Source organism: Solanum tuberosum, unplaced genomic scaffold (assembly GCF_000226075.1).
Source record: "Solanum tuberosum cultivar DM 1-3 516 R44 unplaced genomic scaffold, SolTub_3.0 scf00115, whole genome shotgun sequence".
NCBI lineage: Eukaryota > Viridiplantae > Streptophyta > Magnoliopsida > Solanales > Solanaceae > Solanum > Solanum tuberosum.
The window spans coordinates 586,640-601,284 of NW_006239044.1; the positions used below are offsets into that span (position 1 = coordinate 586,640).

The 14,645-nt window shown below is 35.2% G+C and overlaps 1 protein-coding gene across 1 annotated transcript; it reads left to right on the plus strand.

The window, feature by feature from the left end:
- The first annotated feature begins 2,207 nt into the window (after positions 1 to 2,207).
- Positions 2,208 to 13,413, plus strand: LOC102580082 (receptor-like serine/threonine-protein kinase ALE2). Its single transcript, XM_006350219.2, has 9 exons — positions 2,208 to 2,675; positions 3,295 to 3,378; positions 3,520 to 3,633; positions 3,710 to 3,811; positions 9,273 to 9,641; positions 9,723 to 9,995; positions 10,318 to 10,710; positions 11,413 to 11,653; positions 12,441 to 13,413. The coding sequence occupies exons 1-9, from the start codon at positions 2,612 to 2,614 to the stop codon at positions 13,156 to 13,158; spliced, it is 2,358 nt and encodes a 785-aa protein (XP_006350281.1). The 5' UTR covers positions 2,208 to 2,611; the 3' UTR covers positions 13,159 to 13,413.
- The last annotated feature ends 1,232 nt before the right edge of the window (positions 13,414 to 14,645 follow it).

Here is a 14,645-nt window from a genome sequence, read left to right on the forward strand (position 1 = left end):
TACACCATTATATTTGTGAATATGGTACCACTCAATATGTTTCAGATACATTTTTTTATATAATGTATCATGAAGTTGATAATAATGTATCTGATACAGTAAGATTATGAAAAAAGGGTGTAAGTAAGCTTAAATAAAGTGTATCTATAAATGTATCAAAATAAATAAGAATTAAGTTATCAATCAGATACATGAATGAATCAACAACTAATTAGTGTCCAATATATTAGCATGAATGAATCAGCAACTAACTACAACAAAGTTATAAAGTACATGAATGAATCAACAATCAAGTTATCAAGTACATTGCATTGTTAGGTGTCAAATGTATTAGCAAGTAACTACAACTACGAGAAAAAAAGAATTTTGTATGTGTATGCATGAATGAATTTGGTACTTAATTTTATGACATTTTTGTATAAGATTATATAAGACAAATATATAAGACAATTCAAACTGTAAATAACAACTAAATAAATTGAAAGTTAAAGTGAAAATAAACAAGTTTTTTTTTTAGAGAGACACTCTAAAACTTGAGTAGAAAAAAGTATCCCAAAACAATAAAACAAACACTCCAAAACTAGAGTTAATGTATCGTAATAACCATAACACTCTAAAAAGGTGTCTAACAAGTGATAGATAATCTATATTCAACATTAACCATATCCTCTTGAGATGATGCTGTGAATTGACTCTTTGGCTTTTGTGTATCCTCATTTTCACTAACGTATTCTGCCTTGACCTTTTCAGTACCGCACTTTCATAATAGGGCTGCATATCGTGTACGAAGGTGATCTGATAAAAAATCATTGGATGGAATAAAGAATCTGCATTCCCTTCAAAATGCAGAAGATACATTATAAAAATAAAGAAGATACATTATAATTCAAAACAAAATCATACTAATATTTACAGGTTGTATAACTTGTTCATGCTTCTCAGTAGCCAATTTTTTTGTATCTGATAATTATTAAAACTACATATAATGTATCTTACACAGACTAGTACAAATTTTGACTGATACACCATTTAACATGATGTTAATGTATCGTATACACACTGCATAATACAAATTTTGATTGATACACCATTGAACATTATTTTTGTATTAATGGCATGACATCTTGTGACTGATACACAACTAATCATATTACAATATTTGATAACTTCATATAATTACAACAACTACTCAAATAATGCACAAAATTAGGATTTATTGTATCAATTAATTAAACTTAAATATTGATACATTACAATATGAAACATGATTTTTATCATTAATGTATCATTTTTTGATTGACTAACATAAACAAGTTTATAAATCAATAAAAGAAGATGGAAAAACTAACCTTATGTAAAGAAGGTCGAGAAATTGCAGGAGCCAATTTTCGACCCCTCTTTTGGGGTTTTTTATTATCAACCTGCACTTTAGAAGATGAAGAACAATATTGATTCGCTATTGCTAATGGATGATGAAAACACTCACGCTTTAGAATATGAAGAACAACATTGATTCGCTATTGCTAATGGCTGATGAAAACGTTAGATCTGGTTTCAGCCCATTTAGGATCCTCAAGAAATTCATGAAATTGATGATTATTTTTTTTTAAGAAAATCAAAGAACAGTAGAATGGAAAAGATGAAAACAACATATTCAGTGATTTGATATTGATTAACTGGGGAGAGAAAGAAATAATTTGAAATTCAAATTGGGATGAAGAATGTAACTGATTAAATTATGGGAGTGAAATAAGGAAGGGTTGAAGGAGTGAAATTAGGAGAGGAGAAACGTTGGTTTGTAAGGTTGAAGTAATGTATCAAAGTAATGTATTCGGGCGATTTGGAGTAATGGGAAAAAGAAGGAATTTTTGTAATATTTTAAAATGGTAGGGAATAATAGAAAATATGGTAAATAAAGATGTGTATATATGTAATTTTTCCTTTAAAATTTATATTGAAATCCCAGAGTAAATTGCTGCAATACTGTGGAGAGGACCAAGGTGGACTTAAAAGGGAAAAAGACAGATTTAAGGTCCTGGAGTTCATACGTCAGTAGTACGACAATATTTGACTCAAAAAAATAAAAATAATCCTAATTTAGGCGGGAACATGTTTTTCCATAAAAATAAAAATAAATAAATGAGTACGTGTTGTACACGCGCAGAGGTGGGCCTTGTACGAGACAATCATCAATTAGCGAAAGCAAGTGTGCTGGTGGCTACACCGGCAATAAAGCCACCCACTCACTCCCTCACCTTCCACTCTCTCTCACTTTCTCTCTCTATATCTATTTTCTCTCTCTGTCTGTAGCTGAGTTGAGCTGAATTCGTGGCGGAGATCCATCATTTGTCGTTTGTAAAAACTTGTTCTTTGTGCAGCAGTGGTGGTACTTGTTTGAGGCATTTCCGGATTTCATGGATCTGTGAAGTAGAACATTCGATTGATTGATTGGGGACCTGCATTTTGCTGTAGAGATGCAGTATTCGGATTTGAGTGAAGGAAGTTCAGTTGATGGAGGGTGTTTTTGTTTTCAGTTTGAGTAGAACCCTAGAGAAGAATGCTTTGATACTACTGAGGATGGTGTTTGGGAATTGCGATTTTGAGAGAGAAGATGCCAACTTTGATGCTTCTCTTTCTTCTTTCTTTACTCACTCTGCTTACTACTACTGCTCAAGGTAATTTTATTTTTTATACCCCTTTCTTTTACTTGAGTAGAACCCTAGATAAGTTGGGATTAGGCACATTTTGATATACTTGCTTCATGTTTCTTTTTCTTATAACCCTTTCACTTGTTGATGGGTTGTTATGAAATTTCTGCTTAAGTTAGGAGGTGTGGAAGGGTGGGATTTAACCAGGCATTTTGTGGAGTTTAGAACTGTTGGGGTTTGAGTTTTTGAATTCAAATGCACACTCCAATTAGAGGAAAGGTTCTAGGGTGACTAATTTTGGAATTCAAGAATCCACAAAAGCGCTTCCTGTTTGAAAAGATATAACAATAGAGAGCTTATATAGTTGACAGCAACTTGTATTGGTAATGCAGCATGATTGATGTATAAAGAAAGCCCTTTCCTTTTTTGAAGGAAGGAGGTAGACAGGCATTAGTTAATGGATGCTTGCAGCCGATAAATTAGAAGTATTTCCTTTTCAGTTATCCTGTTTTTCAAGACTTTAAGATATTTTTACCATTCAGATAATACCTTTCAATCTGTGAAATTTAGTGCATGCACGATTGGCTGTTCTTTCTGTATGTGAAGTTCGGTTACTTATTTGCTTCTAAAGCTTTAAACTTTTCAGGGATAACATTGCCGCACATTTACCTGTCTCCTACTCTACCGCCAAACAAGCCTTACTATGCAAGCAAACTTTTTTTAGAAGATGGTAAGATTGATTCTTCAAATTCTGCTTCTTATGGCTCTGTGTTGTTATTTGTTGACTGATTAGAGAAGCCACTTGTTATACCAATTTAGTGATAAATGTGAATCTGGAACATACTTAAGTATCTCTTACATTGTTTTGCAGCAAGATTAGTGTCAACTCATGTCTCATTTGCTCCAATGTCAGCACCGCATAGACACCATTTTAAACCACATCTGATTCCCTCCAGGGCGCCTGCTCCTTCCCCTGCATCTCAAGGTATTGAGAGTTGCTCTTTCCACACCATCTTGTAGAACTTCTTGAGCTTTTACTGATGGGGAACTCTAATCTTTAGGTCTTGCTGCTGCTCCAATTGCCAGTCGAGTGGTTGGACATCACCGTCATCGTCATCATCGGCCGAGAGCCCGTGTTTCCCCATCTCCTGCAGTGGGCTCAGGTATTATTGCTGTTGTAATTGATAATATCCTGTCAATCCTATGCTACTCTCTTTCATTACTTCAACTTTAGGACAAAATATGGACCAAAGGCAAAAATGAAATGCAAATAGGATGAAGGCCAAGGTTGCTGTGTTTGAGGGATATATATATATATATATAACATGTGTATTGCATGTATATTGGTTATAATTGTCTGCTTATATGTTACAATCGAGATCTGTTTAACTTATTTCATAGATGTCTAGAATTGCCCACGAACCCCCTCATCCTCATTAGCACTGCAGCTACATACTTTCTCTACCCTCAAGGGGTTGTTTGGTTTTCTGACAAGTTGCACAGGATTTTAAGGTAGGGAGTTTGTAATATGGTGATATATAGACTTAAGTACTGTACTTATTATTGGATGCTCAGTTCCGGTCGGAAATATAATGTGGATGGTCTAAAATGTATGTGTCAATTGGATAAAGATTTGTTTCCTAAAACACTCTTGGCCAATAATAAAACCTTATCCAATCTATTACCAGTTTACTACCATATGTAATTGAGATAAAACTATATTTGTGATTAGCAATATTTAGTGTAATGCAATAAAATGTCAATTAAAATATATACTACTAGTTTTCAATTACCTCAAATACATAACGATTTTTAAGAAGAAAGATAAAATGGGGTATACTAAAATATTTTAGATAAATAAAGAATAATGAAATCCTGATTTTAGATGTGAAATCTATTATAGGAAAAAATTCTTATATTCTGAAATCAACACTACAAGCAGTTTGGAAACAAAAGAGAGATTAATAAGTGAGAGATGGTTAACTAAACAAGAAATAGTTTGTCGTGTATTTTGTTATTTACGTAAAAAGTGTGATACTTAAGACTAACTATGGTATTCTAAGGGTTTGTTTGGTAGGTGGTATTAGGCAAAATAATATATGTAATATATTTGGTATTATTTAATCCCTTTTGGTAGTGTTTTCAACCTATATAACACCCTACTCAGTACTATTCTTATACATAGTTAATCATGGTATTAAAAATACCAGTACTATTCCTATTCTTATACACCCTATTCATTTAATACAACAAACCCAACAGTTGATAAAAAATAATGCTAGTATAACTAATCCTAGCAATATACTATTCTTATACACCCTACCAAACGACTCCTAAGTCCTAACTATATTACTAATATGTTTAATGTTATTCTGGATTGAATTCTGAGAATAATGCAGACGTTATGCATGCATTATCTCTGCACGAAACAAATATGATAGCCAAGGGCTGTATTAATAATGCACTGTTTTATGCGGAGGGTATTATCTCCTATACCTTAAAGTCTCAAACCAGATGTGCTCTTGATGTACTACTCTTGTTCCTAAATGTATTACTCTCATTACTGAATTGATCTCCAATGAGTCTCTTTCCTGTGATCCTAAATTATTATCCACTTCATTAAAATGGGAAGTTAATGCAATTTGCATAGGACAGGGGACCTACATGAGATTTACTTCTACTCCTAAAAGTAAAAAGTTATATGATCAATATATCAATCCATTTAACACTGAGCACCTCATGCTTTTTACTGCTGATAATGTGCTACACAGAACTAGGGCATTCTACATATAAGATAGAGAATCCAGATATCATAAACTTAATAGTAGGCTGCAAGGGATCTTCTTCTGCCTTGTGATTTTCCTAATACAAAAACATTTAGGGCCCTGATCTACGTAGACTATGGAAGTATTGTCCCATCCACTAAGATGCTGCACATAATATCCAAACTATTGTAAATTCTCACAAACTTAGACTCTTATAAGATTTCTTTTTGGGTATTTCTTAGGCTCTAATAAGATGAAGTTAGATTTAGATTGATGGTATATGACCATCAATATATAATTCTGCACATTTAAATTATCAATCTTCGAGTTGGGCAGCTAATCACCAGACAAACTGAACAAAAGATAAGGAGAGACGTGGATGCCTGATTCAGAGGTTTAGAGGGGTACTGGGGATGAATGAGAACCTTGTGGCTTGGAGACAAACATTATTTTCTTAACATCTGATTAGATAAGAGCATGTATGCTAAGATACAAAAGATTGTGAGAGACCTACAGGCTGCCCCTGAGATTGGAATTGGATGATCTGCACCTCTATTGTTTCCTAAGTTGCTCGGACTCTTCACTTTCACTGCCACACCCGTGTTGACACAACGTGGGTGTGGGATCCATACCCGTTCTGGTCAACCGTTTTGGGTACTTTGACCAAATTCGAGGGAGAAATTCTGGACAGATTCAATGATTTTTGTAATCAAACAAAAACTAAGGTGATATTAAAGAGTATGGGAAATCTTTTATATATGAATTTCTATTGTCACTCCCTTCACTTTATCTTCTTCTAGGATTCTCCTCTAGACCAATATTTTCTCCTCAAGTTGTCCACATAATATCTCATAATTTAGGTTTTATAACTCTATTTTTAGATATTTGAATTATTTTTAGCCAAATCCCCATCCGCATATTCATACATGGATCCGTTTCCCCAAATCTTAAAATTTAGATCATAAAGGATCCGACCTCTAGATTTGCACCCGTATCGGACACATGCACCTGAGTCCAAGCAACTTAGCAGCATCAGTTCAAAGTGGCCCTTTTTGTCAGGCCGATATTGGCCAGATTAGGCCTTGCAGCCTCAATCACGGGGTGTACTTGATCGGCTTCCATTCCAATTGTTGTGGTTGTTCCACAATATTAAGCTTTGCTGCAACTCTATTTCTCTAAGTTGCTCGGACTCGGATGCGGGTGTTCGATATGGGTGCGGATCTAGAGGTTGGATCCTTCATGGTCTAATTTTTAAGATTCGGGGATATGAATCCATATATGGGTACGAGTGCAGGGATTCGCCTAATAATAATTAAAATATCTAAAAATAGAGTAAAAACCTAAATTATGAGATATTATGGGGAGAACTTGAGGAGAATCTTGGAAGGTGATTAAAGAAAAAGGAGTGACATAGAAATTTCTATATAAAAGGTATTCTATGTTCTTCAATTTCACCTTAGCTTTGTATTGATTATAGAAATCATTAAAACTGTCCAGACTTCCCCATCAATTTTGGTCAAAGTACCCAAAATCAGTTGACCAAATCGGACATGGATCCCATGTCATGTCGACACGGGTGCAGCACCAAAAGTGAAGAGTTCAAATAACTTAGCTGGCTCTTGCCTCAACCCTCCTCCTTAACCTATGTAGAGTTCTCTCTGCTTCGGGATTGTAAGGAGGAAGCTTCTGCTTCTTTGCATCCACAGAGTAAACACCTGAGGAAACAAAAACAATGAACAAAAAGTAAAACCTGAATAATTAATAAATAACATCTTAAACTAGATAGATAGCTATTTCTAAGTCCCCGACAATGGTGCTAAAAATTGTTGTGGTCCAACTACACACAAGTGTACGTAGTTGCTCAAGTAATATAATGATAAGAGTAGAATGTCGTACCCACATGGACTTATTTTTAGCTAGTACTGTTCAAACTGAAATGAATTCTTTATTCAAGTGTTTTTCCAAGAGTTTTTGAATATTTTTTAAGTACTCGCTACAATTACTTAATAAGCAATTAAATTGAAACTTTTGCACAACAATGTGAGCAAGTGTTGAACAATAAATGAGAATATTCTAGGGTTACAGAATCTACATCAATCCCGCTGAGTTTTCCAGTTAAACTAATTACTTGACGATATGTAGGTTATTGGTTGACAATGTTTATATTACTGCAATTTTGTCAAACAATTGCAAGCCTATTCAAGTTATCTAACTCTCTATGTCTAGCAGTGCAGAATTAACAAGAATGCCTTAATATTTCCTGTATATCAACCAAGTGGGGCAATTATCTATGTCTAGCTTAATCACAAATTCGCTCCCCCTAATCGGGAATTCACTTTGTTCGTACCTTTACCCAATCTACGAATCAGTACCTTATTGCTAGTTACACAGTTAAGTAATTGCAAACAATTCAAAGCAAACAACCCATATGATATAATCTACACAATCAATTCAACCATTTAACATCCACATTCATGAACAATCCAGAACCCCATAATTAAGAACTTAGCCACTCATAATCATGGAAAGAATCACGAGTATTCGAAAAGCATAAAACTACAAAGATGAGATGGAAGAAAAAGAAACTAGGTGAAACCTATGATCAGCGGGAGTTTTTGCTCTTCTATGGTCGAACTTCCCTCAAAAATGAGTTTCTAACCTATTTTAAACGTGTACAAACATACTCCGCGCCAAAACACCCTTAAAATAAAATACCGCAAAAAATCAGCTCCAACTTGGCCTACGTGCACCCAGCGTCGTGCATGCTCAACTTTCCCTGTGCTCCACCAACTCGTCTAGGTTCATCATGCAAGGCTGGAGCGATGTGTTGCGCACACTGTTTTGCATGCATGTTCTCAATTTTCTTCCATCCTTCACATGTATGTCCTTAATCCCCGACTCAATCTTGTTTGAGTTTCTTGCAGTTCTACTCAGACTTTGAAGCTCCAAATCATTTGTTCTAGCTCAGTAGCTTGAAAACTATTCCTGCACTTTAAACACACGTAATAAGCACGGGGCAATCAAAGTTTATTCAAATAACGGCAAAGGATCTTAAATGAGAGATAATTAATGCCGAACATCAGTGGTCAAGTAAGAAAAGTACTTAATAAATGTGAAATCTAGGAAAACATCTCCCTCTGGTGTCCCAACTAGTAGCATGTAGGTCTTGTGAAATTAAACAATAATCTAGCACATAATTGGTTTTGTGTTAGGACCTGTCTGATTTCTGTTTCTAAGGTTCCTTGTTTTTTAGATGACATCAGGACAATTAGAGTTGAGGCAAACTAAGTAGTGGAAATGCTTTCAGTGTGAGGAGAATATTTCACATTTAACTGTTCTCATATTACAGAGAGGGAAAGTGTTAATGTTGGTGTTTTATGTTGTGTTTTCTTTTCTTTATTATGCTTCTATGCCTTCATTATCTTTCTGAGTTTGGTGTCAGAATTAATTAGGTCAAAACAGATGAAAGAGGGGTGGCATTAGTTGCATAGTAAGGATGATAGAGACAACTAAAAATTAATTAGCAATAATCACATGATTGAGTTTGCTAAATAGCTAATCAGAAAAAGATTTAGATTCCATTTGAATTTATGTATTGGTTGTGAAAGGAATGCTCTATTTATGTTTGTTTGCTACATATCAACTGTCAACAAATTCCTTAATAGCATAATAGAGCCCAAAGTATAGTACGGCTTTATTTATTTATCTTCCCCCCTACCTTCCCTTTTTGTATGCGATATTAATTGAAATCATCGTTGACATGCTTAACATGCTAATCTAAATCCTCTATATCATTTATCCTAGAGTTATGTTTCTCATACATGATATCTGATGTTGAATATTCTTAACAAATTTGCAGGTTGTGGCCAGGTCTGTGCAGAGCCATTTGCATCTGTTCCTTTTGTTACACCTTGCACTTGTGTGTTTCCAATGAAAGTCAGACTTCTCTTAGACAAGTCGCTTTATTCTATATTTCCTGTGGTTAGAGATCTGGGTATTGAGGTTGCAAAAGGCACCTATCTACGTCCAAGTCAAGTTGTTGTAGTTGGAGCTAGTGCTGATAATCAAAATGAAGAAAGAACAATTGTTGATATTAACTTGGTTCCCCTGGAGGATAAGTTTGATAACACCACAGCTATGCTGATCTATGAAAGATTCTGGAAAAAGAAGATGCCTCTCAATAGAACGATGTTTGGGGATTATGATGTGATGCATATTATGTATCCAGGTATAATGCGAACTGTTTATTATTATTTTCCTTTTAACATATGGAGTTATGGTGCAATATAATCTAATTAAGTTATTCCAGGGCTGCCTTCTTCTCCACCATCTGGCATTGGTTCTGGTAACGGTCCAACTGGAAGTGCTGTCGATCAACAATTCCCTATTACGGCTGACTTTGGAAACAAGAGCCAGAAAATGAATCCCCGAGTCATTTTTCTCATTGCTTCATCAGCACTAGTACTGTTGGTGGTATGTTGTGGTGCACTGGTTGTCCTCTTAAAGTGCAGGAGGACTAGCCGACCATCAAATGCTGTTGGTCCTGTGTTTACATCATCTATGCACAAGAGATCTGGCAAGGGTAGGTACTTGTTTCCTTGTTTTAAATTACTCATCAGTGACCTTTGAAGGTGGGATATTACTGTGAAGAAGCAGATATGTGACTTTGGAAATATGTCTAATTTACCCACACTACTTTTTCTTTAATGTTTAATATATGTATAAAAGAAAAGAAAATTCATTTTATCATCTTCTGCTGTAAATAATACACTGATCTGTATTCTTTATCAAAATAAAAATAAAAATAATACACTGATTTGTATTATTAAAGACTTTTAACTTCTCTAAGCTTCTCAATTCCGTACGTCATGAAGATCAAATGAACACCCATATTTGGTTTGCAGGAATTGGGTCAACAATATCAAGTAGCCCAGCTAGCTCAACATCGGTTTCCCTCATTTCTGCTATGCCCGCTTCTATCCTTTCTGTCAAAACATTTACACTTGCAGAGCTTGAGAAGGCAACTGACAAGTTTAGTTTAAAAAGGGTTTTAGGTGAAGGAGGATTTGGACGTGTTTATCATGGTATCTTAGAAGACAGAACAGAAGTTGCTGTGAAAGTACTTACTAGGGATAATAACCAGAATGGAGATCGTGAGTTCATTGCTGAAGTTGAGATGTTAAGCCGGTTGCATCACCGTAATCTGGTGAAATTAATTGGTATATGCAGTGAAGAGCGGACTCGCAGCTTGGTATATGAAATTGTTCGGAACGGTAGTGTGGAGTCTCATTTGCATGGTATATTCTTTATATCCCCTACCTTCGTTTCTATTCAAAGTTCCTCTATATCACTAGTATTAATCTTGCAGTCCAGAGCACATTCATAACTTAGTCATCCTATGTGAAAGAACTATGGCAGTCCATTTGTGCTTCTTTGACTACTCATTTCCTTTCTATTGCTAATACCAGTGCCATGTTTCTTGAGACATTTTTAGTTAATAAATTAAGCAAGTTCTTTACAGGAGGTATGCCAAGGACGTTACTTTACTCTTTGAGCTTCATTCTGTGGCAAATCTTTTGACTTTTGGGAAGGCATTGTATGCACCTCATCCTTGTTTTTCCTTCTTTTAGTTTTAAGCCAGCACAACTCCTTTCCCCTACCAGGACCAGTTCTTCTTTTTCTTGTTTCTTTTGTCTGCAGTTTCTGCGGTGGTCCTAGCTACCTTTTTCCTTTCACATTTTGCATTTATGTTCCTTCCTTTCTTCTGCTTTGCTGCCCCCAATGGTGAAGAACTCCACCCAAGCTGACAGGACTTTGTTTCCTCTCATTCTTCCTGGTTGATTGTCACTACCAGAATAGGTTCAGATAGTAATTTGCCTACGTGAACTAAATGCTTCAGCATTCTACCAACTAGAAGTGTAAAAATGTCTTTCTGCCTTGGCAAGTAAAACATATTATCGTGTGATTCTCCTTAACAGTACTCTACTGCTATATTTCAGGAAAAGACAGGATAAAAGGGCCACTTGATTGGGATGTGAGGTTAAAAATTGCTCTTGGTGCTGCAAGGGGACTTGCTTACCTTCATGAAGATTCTAATCCTCGTGTTATTCATCGTGATTTCAAAGCCAGCAATGTTTTGTTAGAAGAGGACTTCACCCCTAAGGTTTCAGATTTTGGGTTAGCAAGGGAAGCAACCGAAGGAAGTGACCACGTATCTACTCGAGTCATGGGAACTTTTGGGTATATTATCTCTTAATCATGACTAATCTTGAAGTGGTCTCAATTCACTCAAATAAGAGTATAACAAATGTGTGGTATGCTAGTGAAGCATACTCATTAGAGAAAAAAATGAAGAAAAAAATGAACGGAAGTATGATACTAAAGCATCACCATTTTAAGCTATATTGGTTCCATTGGATCATCTATAGGAAGTTTTTATGAGAACTAACAAAAACTTGTGAAATCCTTTGTCAAGTATGCTTGTCTGTGTTCTGGAGGTGTAATTCGTGAAATTGATTTTGGAATTTGTGCTGATATAAAGATATTGATGTTACAGAAAACGACTAGATAGTGTGAGACTACTTCCCTGTATATTTTTTGAATTGAGTTCCAACAACAAAAGGGGAAAAGATAAACTGTGAGGGTTAGCGCTTTATTTGCAAGGATATTTATCCACTGCCAATATTGTCCTGAAATTCTTCACCCTACTAAGAGGATGACTATCTCAGCCCAAGGCTGTTGTTCTCTAATGCATCAGGCTGTGATCAATACTCCTAGATATTGCGAAATCATGTTGTTACATTTTTTAAAATTAGTTTCTTAGGCCTCATGTTTTTTTCGCCTCTAATTGTCCTAACAGATATATTCTGTCTTTTTCTTTGATTCTTTATTTTTAGTTCTTTTGTACATAAACCAGCTTTATACTCGACCTTATTTGCAACTCCAATCTGTGCTGCAAAGAGTACATTTGCACCTGCAATTGTGCTATAAAGCAGTTGCTAACATTCCCTATTTACTGGGTTTGCAGGTATGTTGCTCCTGAATATGCAATGACGGGACACCTCCTTGTTAAAAGCGATGTGTATAGTTATGGGGTTGTGTTATTGGAGCTTCTCTCTGGAAGAAAACCTGTGGATATGTCTCAACCTCCTGGACAAGAAAACCTGGTAACTTGGGCACGTCCTCTTCTAACCACTAGAGAAGGTTTGGAGCAACTTGTGGATCCTTCTTTGGCTGGAACCTATGACTTTGATGATATGGCAAAGGTGGCTGCTATTGCTTCAATGTGCGTGCACCCAGAGGTGACTCAAAGGCCATTTATGGGAGAAGTTGTGCAAGCTCTGAAACTCATCTATAACGACAATGATGAAACTTGTGCTGATGGATGTAGCCAGAAAGAGTCTTCTTTGCCAGATTCAGATTTCAAAGGTGTCCCTTCTGACAGCAGTTGGTGGAATGCTGGTGGGTTTACACCAAGATTAACATATGGACAAGCCTCCAATTTCATGACAATGGATTATAGTTCTGGTCCACTTGAAGAGTTTGAAAACAGACCGTTTTCAGCTTCAAGCTTTAATCTAGGTGGAGAGGCTGGCTTATTAAGCCATGGCAACAGATCAGGTCCTTTGAGGACTGTACGGAGTAAACCAGCCCTCTATAGGTTAAGGGGCAGTATGAGTGAACATGGTGCACTTCTCCCAAGACATGCTTGGAAAGATGGCACCAATTATGATGCTTCTTTTTAGAGTGTTTTTGTCAAATGTACAGTGCCGAAGGCCGTTGCTATTTGGAAAACGAATGACGGTTCTCTGGTGTATATTAGGAGTTTGATATTGCTGCTATATCCTCATGGAGAGAGTGGACTAAGCCTTCTAATTTTTGTGATCTTACATTCATTTTAATACAGACAGGAAAGATAAACGAGATACTCCTTGTTGTATATGTTGTCAAATTAACTGTTTCTCTAGTCCAATATTGGATCGAACTACTTATTAGTCTTTCTTTTTTCTTTTACGTTTTTTTTAACTTGCTTGAGATTGAGACATAATTGTTGTATGTGTTCGAGCCTCACCCTACAAGCTGAGGGGTACTTGCTCACTAACTAAGCACTTTTCGAATTTAAATTCATGGCAACTTGGTCATAATTATGATCTTTGGCGTGTCTAGTATACAAAATGTTTTTGAAATACTATAATTTTTGGGGGGAAAAAGTCATTATATTATGTTCGTCATCAGAAAATATTCTGTTGGAGATTTTTCCCAACAGAATGTGTGAAATTGACTATTTCCACAATTATCTTTTATTCTTTAACTTCATAACATCATTGTCATACTTAATGTTTTGAAGTTTAATAAAAGTACTATTTGTTGTAAAATATGAGCGATAAAGAATAATATTAGGCAAGATATAGACAAAAAAAATATGGGAGAGAATGTCATTTTTCGTATACAAATATAAGTATCGTACATGTATATCTGAATGACATTTACTTCAATTAATAAATACAATAAATTCATAACACTCTCCTTTGAATGTTAATTAAAATGTAATGTGTCTCGTTCAAATTATTGTTCATAAATTGAATTGTTTTGTGAGGAAAAATGAAAAATATTACTTTGATAATTTCTATTGGACTTGTAAGTACCACTAATATGAATATTCATACCTAATTACCTAACATATCACCTTACGTCCCAACCATTTCTAGGATATTTCTCAATTAAATTCTATTGTGATTCATACCTCACGTGTTGGGGACTATAGACCATCATTAAATCTACTCCTACATAAATTTTCAGAAAATTCATCTTGTTGTTTTAGAGAAATCAAGTGGCAAAGTTTATGAAAATCTATTTTGTATAATAGTGTATAAAATTGTATACAATTATAGTCTCTTATAATATTACTAGTAACGAAAGCCCGGGCGCTGCCCGGGCCCAACATTAATAAAGTTATATTGTTATTCTCTCCGTCCCATATTAGATGAGAATCTTACTAATTTTTATTTTTCATATTATTTGAGCACTTATTAAATTAGGATAGAATTAATTAATTCTTTTCCATTTTACCCCTACAATTAATATGACCATTCCTATATTGTATGTGTATTTTTTGTAACTCATTTCAATGTGCATTGATATAAAGAAAGGGCAAAATGGTGAAGTCTTCCAATGTATTAATGATTTCTTAATCACCGTGTAAAGTTGGAAGTGCCCATCTAATATGGGACGG